This window comes from Oncorhynchus gorbuscha, linkage group LG23 (assembly GCF_021184085.1).
Source record: "Oncorhynchus gorbuscha isolate QuinsamMale2020 ecotype Even-year linkage group LG23, OgorEven_v1.0, whole genome shotgun sequence".
In the NCBI taxonomy this organism is placed as follows: Eukaryota; Metazoa; Chordata; class Actinopteri; order Salmoniformes; family Salmonidae; genus Oncorhynchus; species Oncorhynchus gorbuscha.
In genome coordinates this window covers 32,069,364-32,083,240 of record NC_060195.1, presented here as the reverse complement: position 1 = coordinate 32,083,240, position 13,877 = coordinate 32,069,364, and the positions used below count along the sequence as shown (strand labels likewise).

At 46.8% G+C, this 13,877-nt stretch overlaps 3 protein-coding genes across 6 annotated transcripts in view; 1 reads left to right on the top strand and 2 right to left on the bottom strand.

Annotated features, from left to right (window-relative positions):
- Positions 1-26: 26 nt before the first annotated feature.
- Positions 27-4,242, bottom strand: LOC124010985 (zinc finger and BTB domain-containing protein 5-like). Of its 3 annotated transcripts, none has more exons than XM_046323860.1 (2): positions 2,743-4,242; positions 27-2,414 (listed from the first exon to the last, which is right to left on the bottom strand). In XM_046323860.1, the coding sequence occupies exons 1-2, from the start codon at positions 2,827-2,829 to the stop codon at positions 276-278; spliced, it is 2,226 nt and encodes a 741-aa protein (XP_046179816.1). In that variant the 5' UTR covers positions 2,830-4,242; the 3' UTR covers positions 27-275. The 3 variants fall into 3 exon arrangements, with proteins under 3 accessions (XP_046179816.1, XP_046179817.1, XP_046179818.1); XM_046323861.1 differs by having other exon boundaries at positions 2,951-4,242; XM_046323862.1 differs by having other exon boundaries at positions 4,010-4,242.
- Positions 4,243-7,739: 3,497 nt separating this feature from the next.
- On the bottom strand, positions 7,740-8,596 carry LOC124011442 (mitochondrial import receptor subunit TOM5 homolog). Its single transcript, XM_046324835.1, has 2 exons — positions 8,431-8,596; positions 7,740-8,110 (listed from the first exon to the last, which is right to left on the bottom strand). The coding sequence occupies exons 1-2, from the start codon at positions 8,549-8,551 to the stop codon at positions 8,076-8,078; spliced, it is 156 nt and encodes a 51-aa protein (XP_046180791.1). The 5' UTR covers positions 8,552-8,596; the 3' UTR covers positions 7,740-8,075.
- Positions 8,597-9,184: 588 nt separating this feature from the next.
- LOC124011519 overlaps positions 9,185-13,877 on the top strand; it is a 47,419-nt gene continuing 42,726 nt past the window's right edge. For both annotated transcript variants that reach the window (XM_046324962.1, XM_046324961.1), the window contains exon 1: positions 9,185-9,348. The gene's annotated coding sequence lies outside the window, so the exon portion shown is untranslated. The remainder of the gene's footprint in view (positions 9,349-13,877) is intronic.

Sequence of the window (13,877 nt, the reverse complement as noted above, 5' to 3'; positions counted from 1 at the left end):
AGATTGTCAGGGATCAGTTTGGTTCCAATGTAGTTTAATTTGTATCACTGTTCAATAGTGATCCTACTGACAAACTACAGTACATTCTGCGCGTGCTTTCTAAAATCATCAACACAGTCAACATTAAAGTCTCTACTTCAACAATATTTATAACAATGACCAGGCAAACATAACCCTGATATGGCAGAACATTTTGAAATGGAAATGTCAATGAGCTTTCTGACTGGTAGCACTGGCTGTTTTTTCACAGTGTTTCCACCTGATTTCCCGGTCTCTCAGAGCAGCGTGGCAGGCAGGTGGCTGCTCTGCCAGCGTAGACAGGTGGTCTTGGAGTGTTTGTACAAATGGGACGACTGACTGAAGCGTTTGCCACACTTGAGGCAGGCGTAGGGCTTTTCTCCTGTGTGGACTCTGATGTGTTTCTTACAGTCAGTCAGGTTTAGGAAGGTCTTACAGCAGATCCGGCAGGCGTATTTCCTTGCCCCCTCCACTACCAGGACGTTGTGCTCCATCATGGCCTTCTTACACTTTGAAAGGACGTCCTCTGATGCTCTGGTGAGGGCAGGGCGAGGAGCAGTATCCCCCCCTGCTGGACCAGAGGATGAAGGATCCTGGGGTTGTCCATCTATCTGGCCCTCAGAGTTGGGGTTCACTTTTGGAGCGATGCGACGGTAAACTGGCAGCCCTAAGCTACCTCCAACTCCGGTCATCTCAGCCCTGGATGATCGGGAGAGGGATGTGCTCAAACTGAGGCTGCCCAAGGTGCCTACATCTGGCCTGATGCCCCTCAAGAACCCCCCCAGAACATCCTGAGTCTGGGTGGACTGAAGGATGAATCCATCACCGAAACTGTGCCCCTCGCTACTGAGGAGCTGCTGGAAGGGGACAGAGGTTACTGGGAACATAAGGGAGGAAGAGGAGGCATTTGTTGCCTCTGAGTTTTGAAGTGACCTAACAGCCTCATTGCTTTCTGCCTGAGCCTCACTGATGGTGGTGTTAATGAGACTGTCCTCTCCTAATGCCTCAAGCTGACTCCTGGGGTTGAGAATGCAGGAAAGGCCCAGGTCTTGGTTTCTGTCTAGGCCCTCATTATCAGAAAACCCATCTCCTCCATCCGTGTTGTCTTGGAGTGGGTGTATGTCTGTCTGAGGATTGGAGCTAGCTTGGGGGTTGGATGAGCTTGGGTCATTTCCCTTCGGGCTGAGTATGTCTTTCTCATCATTAACTGGCTCATCCTGATGATCACCAGTGTCCTCGGATGGGAATGGAGGATAATTGAACACACCTGATGTGTCTGGATAAGAGTTCACCTGCTCACTCTTCACAACTACATCCATCTTATGATCCTCCTCTTCTCCATCTTCTCCCACTTTCACTTTAAACACAATCCCTCCATCCACCTGAGAACCCCCTGTGTGATCCTGGGGCAAATCCTCTCCCCCATCATCCTGTGTCCCTCCCACATTACTATCTGATTGGCTAGGCAGCTGTACCTCTTCTTGTAAAGTCCCTTCATACTTCTCCTCCTGCTTCTCTGCACTTCCCCTCTCCAGGCAGAGGCACTCGTCTGTCTTCAGGGAGTCAGGGGAGTGAAGCTCATCACCCCCATTACTCCTGGAGACCCTTGGGCAGCCCTCCCCATGATTCCCCTCAGACAGCCTGCACCCACTCTGCTTGCTGTTCAGCCTCTCCTCCTGAAACATTTGGGGAGAAGAGCTCTTGCGTTTGTGGTGACGCCGACCAGAGAGAGCTGCCAGTTGCTCCATGCTTCCATCCGCTCCAACCCCTCCGTCCCTGCCTCCAGCCTGGCTAGCATCCAACTCAGTCTCGCCAACGTCGAGGCTACCTTCCAGGGCCGATGTGACCAGGCTGAGCCCCAGCTGCTGGAGTAGGACAGATCTTTGCTGCCTGGAGTTGACCCCGGCCATGGCTGCTGCCTGGGACGGAGACTGCCTCAGGTGCTGCTGGTCCACTGCATGGCTGAACCGCTGCTGCTGCACTGGCGAACTCCAACCACGCGGGGGCGATGTGGGGAAGCTGCGGGAGGTGAGGTGGTGCTTGCAGGCCTTGACCACAGTGTTGAGGTGCAGGTGGGAGGCAGCCAGGAGCACATCCATTACGTTGGAGACCCCCAGAGTGAGAGTGGAGGTGTAGATCATGTCCAGCAGGGTGGAGAAAGCCTCAGGAGTCACTACCTCCAGATCCAGCTCCATCACACTGGCTCCTGCACCATCCCCCTCCACTGCATTCAGAAGGGCCCTGAAGTGTGTACTGCAGGCTGCCAGGACAGAGCGGTGGGCCCTGAAGTGTTGGCCCCCCACTACGATCACACAGTCACAGAGCTGACCACTGACACGCTGGTGATTCAGCTGCTGGAAGATGTTCTCGAAGTGACCTGGGAAGTCCATCTTTGCCTGAAGATGAACATGAGGAATACATTTACATTTAAGTCATTTAGCAGACGCTCTTATCCAGAGCGACTTACAAATTGGTGCATTCACCTTATGACATCCAATAGTCAAACTGAGTGATCAAGCTCTGAGTGATCAAGCTGAATGATTATAATAATTCAATGCACTACACCCAGGCCTATTTCCATACAATAGACTCAAAGCTAGTAACAAAAAACTATAATGCAAATGTAATGTCTATGGACTAATTTAACTGGTATAAAGGTCTGACACTGTAGATCACATCTGTTCTTGCAAATATTTGTTACTAGTATGAAAAACGGAATAAAACCGGCATATCATCTTGCAGTGTCCCCATGCTCGTGCCTGAAATATAGACCAGAGGAGCTGGCTCACGCTCGTTCAGTACAGCCCTCATTTTACGTTTGTATCATTCGCTGAATGAATGAAAATGGCCCAGTTGGCTACATTCACTAACTAGCGAGCTTTTCAAATTGTAACAAAGCGACCAACGCAAAAAACGACAATATTTGGCGTACTTTATCTGAAAATAGTCTTTAGCCTGCAGAAGATGTAAACTGGGAGGAGGCGGGCCCAAACATCTAATCTTAACAAAAACACGGAAGAACGCGGGCTCTCATCGGTCGTCACTCGTTACCACAGCCACAAAGTCATAAACCCCGCCCATTTCAAAATGTATCTTCTTCAAATGTGATTTTTTTTTTATAATCAAAAAACAGATATTTATTGCTTAGATATAGTGAAACAGGTCAATTATGGTCTTCATTTTGACAGTTCGTTGCAAAAGTGATATATTTTGGTCTTTTAGTAGTAAATCTAGCTGTTTTTGCCCCTAGTGGTTCAACTCTACAATTGAAATCGTGACGTACTGGTCATCTCAAGGGAGGGGTTCGGTATGAAATACATACCCTTCTATATCTGCAGGGTATCTGTGAGCTGCAGGGTACCACATTAAGGTTTACTATAAAATCAGGCAGTGCTTGACTTTGCCAGGAGCTCACCAGAGCTGAGTAGCAGCACCGTACATTTTCTACTGCTGTGGCTTTTCTACTGCACCTAAATGTAAACAGTACCGCAACCAAAATGAGTACCAGCACCTATTTCAGGCCAAGTCAACCACTGAAAGCAGGTGACAGTGCGCCTTACTTGGCCATGGTCTTGGTAAAGGAACGTGCTAATATACTATATTTCGCATGATGCTTCCTTGACTAGACTACTGACATTACACATTAAAGGCCGTTAAGGCACATTTACTCATATGACCAAATTCAATGTTTTTGCTTAGTGTTTCATACACCTCTATGGTTTTACGAAGAAAAAACACGTTGGCTATGAGGATTACGCATTCGTAGCTTAATCCATCGCAACAATCGATGACAATTATGGTGATTTGAACTCGTGTATTTTTTCCACCATTTATGACTGATTGGTGGTGCAGTCCTCTAAAACAGTTGGCTCATAGTCCAATGGTTGTGAATTCTAGTCCCACATGGGATACGTGTTATTATTTTCTCTCCTTTATTTACAAAATTCATTCTGTGCCCACACACTTCTAATTCTGAAAAGTGAAAGCATACCTGTGAGAGGAGTCGCCCTGGTAGCAGTTGTAGGTTTTTATACAGAACTCAAGACCAATCTGTGAGTTCATTTGACCATTGGAAAAAGAGCTAATGTGTAAACACTGCAATGCGGACCGAATTGAGCACCTAATCTTTATATTCAAGGTGATGATTGCACTTTCCTTCAAATCACAATACCGCAATAAATGTGAGATTTGTTTTGCAACCCGTGGGGGGTTTGAATTTGCACCCCGCAAGTGGCAATAGATGTCAGGAACTCGGCACCTTACCACTGTAAACTAACCTAACTAACTGTCCAGAGCCGTATTTGCTCATTATGCACATCATTTTATTATCAGAGCGTGGCGGTGGATTTATGGTAAACCTTAGTGAGAAAGTGTTGGGGATCAGGTACAACTACGTTTACCCACCCCCAAAATGAATATTTATGAGTAACCCACAATTTCTAATTTGAATGCTTTTTTCTTCTTCAATGGATTGGGAAAAGGCTGAAATTGAGGTTGAGAGTTATCCTTAAAACTTAACACTAATTTTAACCCTAACAAATCAAATCAAATTCATTTATATAGCCCTTCGTACAACTGCTGATATCTCAAAGTGCTGTACAGAAACCCAGCCTAAAACCCCAAACAGCAAGCACTGCAGGTGTAGAAGCGCGGTGGCTAGGAAAAACTCCCTAGAAAGGCCCAAACCTAGGAAGAAACCTAGAGAGGAACCAGGCTATGTGGGGTGGCCAGTCCTCTTCTGGCTGTGCCAGGTGGAGATTATAACAGAACATGGCCAAGATGTTCAAATGTTCATAAATGACCAGCATGGTCAAATAATAATAATCGCAGGCAGAACAGTTGAAACTGGAGCAGCAGCACGGCCGGGTGGACTGGGGACAGCAAGGAGTCATCATGTCAGGTAGTCCTGAGGCATGGTCCTAGGGCTCAGGTCCTCAGAGAGAGAGAAAGAAAGAGAGAATTAGAGAGAGCATACTTAAATTCACATAGGACACCGGATAGGACAGGAGAAGTACTCTAGATATAACAAACTGACCCTAGCCCCCCGACACATAAACTACTGCAGCATAAATACTGGAGGCTGAGACAGGAGGGGTCAGGAGACACTGTGGCCCCATCCGATGACACCCCCGGACAGGGCCAAACAGGAAGGATATAACCCCACCCACTTTGCCAAAGCACAGCCCCCACACCACTAGAGGAATATCTTCAACCACCAATTTACCATCCTGAGACAAGGCCGAGTATAGCCCACAAAGATTTCCACCACGGCACAACCCAAGGGGGGGCGCCAACCCAGACAGGAAGATCACATCAGTGACTCAACCCGCTCAAGTGACGTACCCCTCCTAGGGACGGTATGAAAGAGCTCTAGTAAGCCAGTGACTCAGCCCCTGTAATAGGGTTAGAGGCAGAGAATCCCAGTTGAAAGAGGGGAACCGGCCAGGCAGAGACAGCAAGGGCGGTTCGTTGCTCCAGAGCCTTTCCGTTCACTTTCACACTCCTGGGCCAGACTACACTCAATCATATGACCCACTGAAGAGATGAGTCTTCAGTAGAGACTTAAAGGTTGAGACCAAGTTTGCGTCTCTCACATGGGTAGGCAGACCATTCCATAAAAATGGAGCTCTATAGGAGAAAGCCCTGCCTCCAGCTGTTTGCTTAGAAATTCTAGGGACAATTAGGAGGCCTGCGTCTTGTGACCGTAGCGTACACGTAGGTATGTACGGCAGGACCAAATCAGAGAGATAGGTAGGAGCAAGCCCATGTAATGCTTTGTAGGTTAGCAGTAAAACCTTGAAATCAGCCCTTGCCTTGACAGGAAGCCAGTGTAGGGAGGCTAGCACTGGAGTAATATGATCACATTTTTGGTTTCTAGTCAGGATTCTAGCAGCCGTATTTAGCACTAACTGAAGTTTATTTAGTGCTTTATCCGGGTAGCCGGAAAGTAGAGCATTGCAGTAGTCTAACCTAGATGTGACAAAAGCATGGATTAATTTTTCTGCATCCTTTTTGGACAGAAAGTTTCTGATTTTTGCAATGCTACATAGATGGGAAAAAGCTGTCCTTGAAACAGTCTTGATATGTTCTTCAAAAGAGAGATCAGGGTCCAGAGTAACGCCGAGGTCCTTCACAGTTTTATTTGAGACGACTGTACAACCATTAAGATTAATTGTCAGATTCAACAGAAGATCTCTTTGTTTCTTGGGACCTAGAACAAGTATCTCTGTTTTGTCCGAGTTTAAAAGTAGAAAGTTTGCAGCCATCCACTTCCTTATGTCTGAAACACATGCTTCTAGCGAGGGCAATTTTGGGGCTTCACCATGTTTCATTGAAATGTACAGCTGTGTGTCATCCGCATATCAGTGAAAGTTAACATTATGTTTTCGAATGACATCCCAAAGAGGTAAAATATATAATCACACTCTTCATTCGTATATGCATCCCATCCGTCAACTATTATATATATATCAGACAATATTATGCCACATTATCTGAATAAAGAAAAAAAAAACATTAGAAATCGTCAACTTTATGATCAGAATGCTGATGTACTCCTCAAAAACAGGACAAGAGCGCCCCCATTGTGGGATATTCAGGTAATGGACGACTGCTTTACTTCCGCACTATACTGAACGAAATATAAACATGCAACAATTTCAAAGATTTTACTAAGATACACTTCATAGAAGAAAATCAGTCCATTTAAATAAATAAATTAGGCCCTAATTTATTTACATTTTATGCATTTCACATGACTGGGCATGGGTGCAGCCATGCCCACCCACTTGGGAGCCAGGCCCAGCCAATCTGAAGGAGTTTTTCCTCACAAAAGGGCTTTATTACAGGCAGAAATACTCCTCAGCACCGCCTCCCTCTCCCTCCTCAGACAATCCCACAGGTGAAGAAGCTGGATGTGGAGTTCCTGGGCTGGCGTGGTTACACGTGGTCTGCGGTTTTGAGGCCGGTTGGATGTACTGCCAAATTCAATAAAAGGACATTGGAGGCGGCTTATGGTAGAAAAATTAACATTCAATTCTCTGGCAACAGCTCGGTTGGACATTCCTGCAGTCAGCATGCCAATTTCACACTCCCTCAAAACTTGAGACATCTTTGACATTGTGTTGTGTGACAAAACTGCACATTTTAGAGTGGCCTGTTATTGTCCCCAGCACAAGGTGCACCTGTGTAATGATCATGCTGTTTAATCAGCTTCTTGATATAACACACCTTTCAGATGGATGGATTGCCTTGGCAAAGGAGAAATGCTCACTAACAGGGATGTAAACAAATTTGCGCACAAAATGTGAGAAATAAGCTTTTTGTGTGTATGGAAAATATCTGAGATCTTTTATTTCAGCTCATGGAAAATGGGACCAACACTTCTTTACATGTTGTGTTTATATTTGTGTTCAGTATATATACTGTGTATCTTTATGATGTGGAGTCTAGGGGGGCAAGTAATAATCTGTGTGTAGCAAATTTGACATAATGCCCTCTACCACCCTTTTGCAGAATAGTGTATACCTTAGGATCCACTGAATATCTTCAAATCAAAACCCATAAATGATAGGTCTTAAAAGTTTTTTTTGCCAGTTTGGACATTGCTTTTTCAGGAGACATTTAGGTATACCTGATGATATGAACATCCAATCAATATTTAAACATGTCTTCCCTTTATTGCAGGCGATCCGCATGACCAACAAAATTCAAACGTTCAATTACAACACTCTCATTTATTGATAGGGACCATTGCAAATGGAGGTACAGTATCACTCAAAACCAAAATGCAATCAGATGTTTTTCTGTTACTGAGCACTAACCGTAAACAAAAACAGAGGACATCTTGAAAACTATAACTGACAACTACTTAGTGTTCAAGTGCTATGTGGGACACAACGCACTGTCTTCATTGAAGCCTATAGATAAGTATTCCATATAGGATCCATATGATGGTGTTTAGCTCACCACTCGTCCCTTTGTTCCCCTGTCATCGTTATGTCCATTGTGCTTGATGCAGTAAATGGAGTGTGGGAATACTGTAGAGGTAGATGGTCTCAAATGCTGTCCAACTTCTTCAGAATATATGGAGCTGTGGAGTAAATTATACATAAATGTTAACTTTTGATTGTGCCATTGTTTACAGTCAAAAGTGCTATTGAAGACCTCGGGGATGCTATCTAAATGAGTGGCCATTAATTTTCATGCACAGTTGGCTCCCTTTCAAAAGAGGGGAACCAATTTTTGGGGTCACTACCTGCTGGATGATCTGTGGAGGGTCATGTCTGGTGATGTCATTGATTCTGTGTACATTCCCTGGTCAGAGCACTGACCAGTTGGGTGACACATGCATTACACAATATATTGTGAGATAATTTGCAAACCGAGAAGAATGTGAAGGCCGATACTTACTGGCTCTGAGAAGGGCAATATAGATTAGGAAATTGCGCACGGACGAGATTACGTCCTGTCGCATCTTTTTCTTCATCGCCTCTGGGTCCATTTTCGGCCCTAACCCCTCGAGTTTGAACATCTCGCCGTGGTCTGTGAAGGTTTTACACCCAACCCCCCCTGCGCTGTGTTACGCTTGCTCTTTGGTTTGATTCTCAGTACCGGCGTGTTTGATGGCGGAAATGTGACTGTTTAAACCGGAAATTACGCTTGAAGGATTACTGTAAATGAAATGGCCGTAGAGGTACAAACTCTACGATAGGCGAAGGGCAAAACTGTACACATTTATTTCTGAGGAATTATTACTAACTCAAGACTTTCCAATTTATCTAAGTATAAGTCTGTTTAAAATATATATGTAGAGACGAATAACAATGTCAATAAAATTTAAATATAATATTTTATGTTTGTTTTATATGATTGCTTATTAAACTACAATATACTGTAATTATAATTTGTTGACGACCCCCCCCCCCACACACTTCTATTAATACAGTAATATAATATTTATTGAATGTTTTAATGTTAATCATGATCTCCCTCGCCTTCAATCAAACTGGAGTTGTGAGGGGGGTCTTCAAAACAGACCGAGAGGGAGCGAACAATGATGAATGTGAAGGAGAGGCTGAGAAAATAAAGGGAGGAGAAGACGAAGGGAGGGAGGGGATGGGTTATTTCTGAGCTCAGGACCGGAGATTAAGCGGTCGAGAGCAATCCCAATACGATGACAGCATCCAGCCTAAACCCCCACGCGCCACACCGTCCGGACACGGATTCTACCGATTCTGACAAACTATTCTGTCTGCTTTCTCTCTTCAAACACTTAATTTGACCCTCCCGATCCACAACCCCGGTCCGTCTTTTTCTTTAGAACACGAGGTGAGTTCGTTTTTTCGTGATTGTATTCTCCTCTTTATTGTCAAACTGTCTGGACGGATGCTGGAGGAGCTGGTGGGTATATGTTCCTGCGTGCACCTTGCACTGATTGAAAGAATCTGGTAAAATATTTTTCACATAGAAACAAAATATCTATTCTATCTGCAGGATGTGGACCTCATGCGGGTCCACGTGCCCCTGTTTCGGAGATGAGTAGAGAGATCTTAATCCGATTAGGACTATCGTACAAAATACGGACCTTTTTTTTTCTTTGTTTACGGGCTAATCTGGCTGGATTGCTGTCACCGATTATATCTCGGGTTAGTGTTGATCCTGGAGGGGGAACTATGAAATATCAACACAGTATAATACACAGATATATCTGAGTTGTAACACATTTAAACATTTTATATCGACGTAGAGAAAATTGCATATGAATTAGGTGGACAACTATTGCGCGATGGGCTATTGTTATTCTATTCTGTGTTTCGTTTTATTGCATGCTGAGCAGCCCACTGTTACCCCATGCATTTGTGGCTATGGTCCTAGTTATTTTGTCATTCGTTCATACCTATTCTCATCCATCTGGGATACGCAGCCAATGGAATTATGTGCAACATTACATCTCTGGCACTTAATGCAAATGGCGATAGTAGAAATTGAATGAGAGTAGTAGATCCAGCGCTGATGACAGGTGTCTCTAGTGGTGGTGTAAAACGCCTTTATAGTAAATGGCCAATGTCTTGTTGTTATCAATGGGCGTCGACGAGGTGTGAAGAGACACAGAAACAGCCTTATTCCTCATGCGCGTCTCCATAGGTTTGTGAAAATGCGACGTTCATTCTGTTTTCAATGCGGTGACAAGCAAGAAGATCGCAACACAACTAGATCGAAACAATGCATTTAGCCTTTCTGGGTCCTTTATTTAATTCATGACATGATTTAATATGACCACTGATTATGATTGTATATAGGCCAGACATGTGCTGTACCTAAAATGTACATGCTGCCCATGAGAGTATGTATTTAATGTCACAGAAAATGATCACTTACTATGTTCACATATAAATATGTAGGACTACCGCGTTCCTACACTCCCACACCGACACACATAAACCCACATCATCTCACACATGGACGGTTGTCGGTCTGGTCTTGTGCTGCCTTATGGGCGTGACTCCTCAGTGTGTGTGATTGTGCGCATGCGATACCATCTGTGTGTATGTGTTTGCAGGCACGTGCCCAGATAGAGCTTGAGGGGTGCTGGAGCACCTGTCCCTTTGCCCTCATATGAAAAAATGTGCCCTTTTGAATGGTGGCATTTTTATTTACAATTAATGACCTTTAATTTTATTTTATCTTTCTCTCATGTAACTTATTTTTCTCTCAGTTTGAGCACCTGCCCCACATTGTGAGTGTGCACACTTGGTTGTATGAGCATAAGTGTGTGTGTGTGTGTGTGTGTGTGTGTGTGTGTGTGTGTGTGTGTGTGTGTGTGTGTGTGTGTGTGTGTGTGTGTGTGTGTGTGTGTGTGTGTGTGTGTGTGTGTGTGTGTGTGTGTGTGTGTGTGTGTGTGTGTGTGTGTGTGTGTGTGTGTGTGTGTGCTTTGCCTGTGCTGCTATGCCAGTGCTGCAGGCGGTGTGCATGATGACTTAGGGATGTATGGTAGAACATGTGATGGAGCTGTTGCTCTGAGTTCATCCAGCTACCAGAGCTGTTGCCCTGAGTTCACCCAGCCACCAGAGCTCTTGCCCTGAGTTCATCCAGCCACCAGAGCTGTTGCTCTGAGTTCACCCAGCCACCAGAGCTGTTGCCCTGAGTTCATCCAGCCACCAGAGCTGTTGTTCTGAGTTCATCCAGCCACCAGAGCTGTTGTTCTGAGTTCACCCAGCCACCAGAGCTGTTGCTCTGAGTTCATCCAGCCACCAGAGCTGTTGCCCTGAGTTCATCCAGCCACCAGAGCTGTTGCTCTGAGTTCATCCAGCCACCAGAGCTGTTGCTCTGAGTTCACCCAGCCACCAGAGCTGTTGCTCTGAGTTCATCCAGCCACCAGAGCTGTTGCTCTGAGTTCATCCAGCCACCAGAGCTGTTGCTCTGAGTTCATCCAGCCACCAGAGCTGTTGCTCTGAATTCATCCAGCCACCAGAGCTGTTGCTCTGAGTTAATCCAGCCACCAGAGCTGTTGCTCTGAGTTCATCCAGCCACCAGAGCTGTTGCTCTGAGTTCATCCAGCCACCAGAGCTATTGCTCTGAGTTCACCCAGGCACCAGAGCTGTTGCTCTGAGTTCATCCAGCCACCAGAGCTGTTGCCCTGAGTTCATCCAGCCACCAGAGCTGTTGCTCTGAGTTCATCCAGCCACCAGAGCTGTTGCTCTGAGTTCACCCAGCCACCAGAGCTGTTGCTCTGAGTTCATCCAGCCACCAGAGCTGTTGCTCTGAGTTCATCCAGCCACCAGAGCTGTTGCTCTGAGTTCATCCAGCCACCAGAGCTGTTGCTCTGAATTCATCCAGCCACCAGAGCTGTTGCTCTGAGTTAATCCAGCCACCAGAGCTGTTGCTCTGAGTTCATCCAGCCACCAGAGCTGTTGCTCTGAGTTCATCCAGCCACCAGAGCTATTGCTCTGAGTTCACCCAGCCACCAGAGCTGTTGCTCTGAGTTCATCCAGCCATCAGAGCTGTTGCTCTGAGTTCATCCAACCACCAGAGCTGTTGCCCTGAGTTCATCCAGCCATCAGAGCCGTTGTTCTGAGTTCACCCAGCCACCAGAGCCGTTGTTCTGAGTTCACCCAGCCACCAGAGATGTTGTTCTGAGTTCACCCAGCCACCAGAGCTGTTGTTCTGAGTTCATCCAGCCACCAGAGCTGTTGCTCTGAGTTCATCCAGCCACCAGAGCTGTTGCTCTGAGTTCATCCAGCCACCAGAGCTGTTGCTCTGAGTTCATCCAGCCACCAGAGCTGTTGCTCTGAGTTCATCCAGCCACCAGAGCTGTTGCTCTGAGTTAATCCAGCCACCAGAGCTGTTGCTCTGAGTTCATCCAGCCACCAGAGCTATTGCTCTGAGTTCACCCAGCCACCAGAGCCGTTGTTCTGAGTTCACCCAGCCACCAGAGATGTTGTTCTGAGTTCACCCAGCCACCAGAGCTGTTGTTCTGAGTTCATCCAGCCACCAGAGCTGTTGCTCTGAGTTCATCCAGCCACCAGAGCTGTTGCTCTGAGTTCATCCAGCCACCAGAGCTGTTGCTCTGAGTTCATCCAGCCACCAGAGCTGTTGCTCTGAGTTCATCCAGCCACCAGAGCTGTTGCTCTGAGTTAATCCAGCCACCAGAGCTGTTGCTCTGAGTTCATCCAGCCACCAGAGCTATTGCTCTGAGTTCACCCAGCCACCAGAGCTGTTGCTCTGAGTTCATCCAGCCACCAGAGCTGTTGTTCTGAGTTCATCCAGCCATCAGAGCTGTTGCTCTGAGTTCATCCAGCCATCAGAGCTGTTGCTCTGAGTTCACACAGCCACCAGAGCTATTGCTCTGAGTTTACCCAGCCACCAGAGAAATGCAAGAGGAATGGCAGGACTTGCACATCAGGAAAGACTAGCTGTGTCCAGACCAGACTCAAGTGTTTAGTGAATGTGCCATGACCAGATACTGTCTGTCTGTCTGTCTGTCTGTCTGTCTGTCTGTCTGTCTGTCTGTCTGTCTGTCTGTCTGTCTGTCTGTCTGCCTGCCTGCCTGCCTGCCTGCCTGCCTGCCTGCCTGCCTGCCTGCCTGCCTGCCTGCCTGCCTGCCTGCCTGCCTGCCTGCCTGCCTGCCTGCCTGCCTGCCTGCCTGCCTGCCTGCCTGCCTGCCTGCCTGCCTGCCTGCCTGCCTGCCTGCCTGCCTGCCTGCCTGCCTGCCTGCCTGCCTGCCTGCCTGCCTGCCTGCCTGCCTGCCTGCCTGCCTGCCTGCCTGCCTGCCTGCCTGCCTGCCTGCCTGCCTGCCTGCCTGCCTGCCTGCCTGCCTGCCTGCCTGCCTGCCTGCCTGCCTGCCTGCCTGCCTGCCTGCCTGCCTGCCTGCCTGCCTGCCTGCCTGCCTGCCTGCCTTACTGAGTGTTCTTACTGCTATCTTCACATCTAAAATTACAGCCTATTCCCTACATAGCACACAATTTTTTACCCAAGCCATATGGACTAGGGGTCAAACGCAGTGCACTATGTGGGGAATAGGGTGTCATTTAATTTTTGTTTTCTCTAGGGCAGTTTGAGTTGTGTGCTGGTCAATCAATCACATGCATTTTATATCGCCCATTTCACATCTGCCAATGTCACAAAGTGCTATACAGAAACCCAGCCTAAAACTCCAAACAGCAAGCAATGCAGATGTAGAAGCACGGTGGCTAGTACAGTGAAAAGCCTTTCTTGCAAGAGGTTCAGAGAGAGAGCGATAGAAAGAGCGAGAGAGGAGAGAGAGAGAGAGAAAGAGTTGAACAAAGCAGTGTGTTTGGTGAAACGGTTTTCATAACCAACAGACAGGAGTCATCAGGCCAACAGCAGGTCCGGGACAA

Bases quoted from the DNA above. Each gene is read 5' to 3' on its own strand.
- LOC124010985 (XM_046323860.1), bottom strand. From the start codon at position 2,829: ATGAGGGCTGTACTGAACGAGCGTGAGCCAGCTCCTCTGGTCTATATT. The intron at 2,415-2,742 runs GTTTTATTCCGT...GTTCATCTTCAG, and splicing joins CACTGCAAGATGATATGCCG to GCAAAGATGGACTTCCCAGG.
- LOC124011442 (XM_046324835.1), bottom strand. From the start codon at position 8,551: ATGTTCAAACTCGAGGGGTTAGGGCCGAAAATGGACCCAGAGGCGATG. The intron at 8,111-8,430 runs GTAAGTATCGGC...TTTACTCCACAG, and splicing joins TATTGCCCTTCTCAGAGCCA to CTCCATATATTCTGAAGAAG.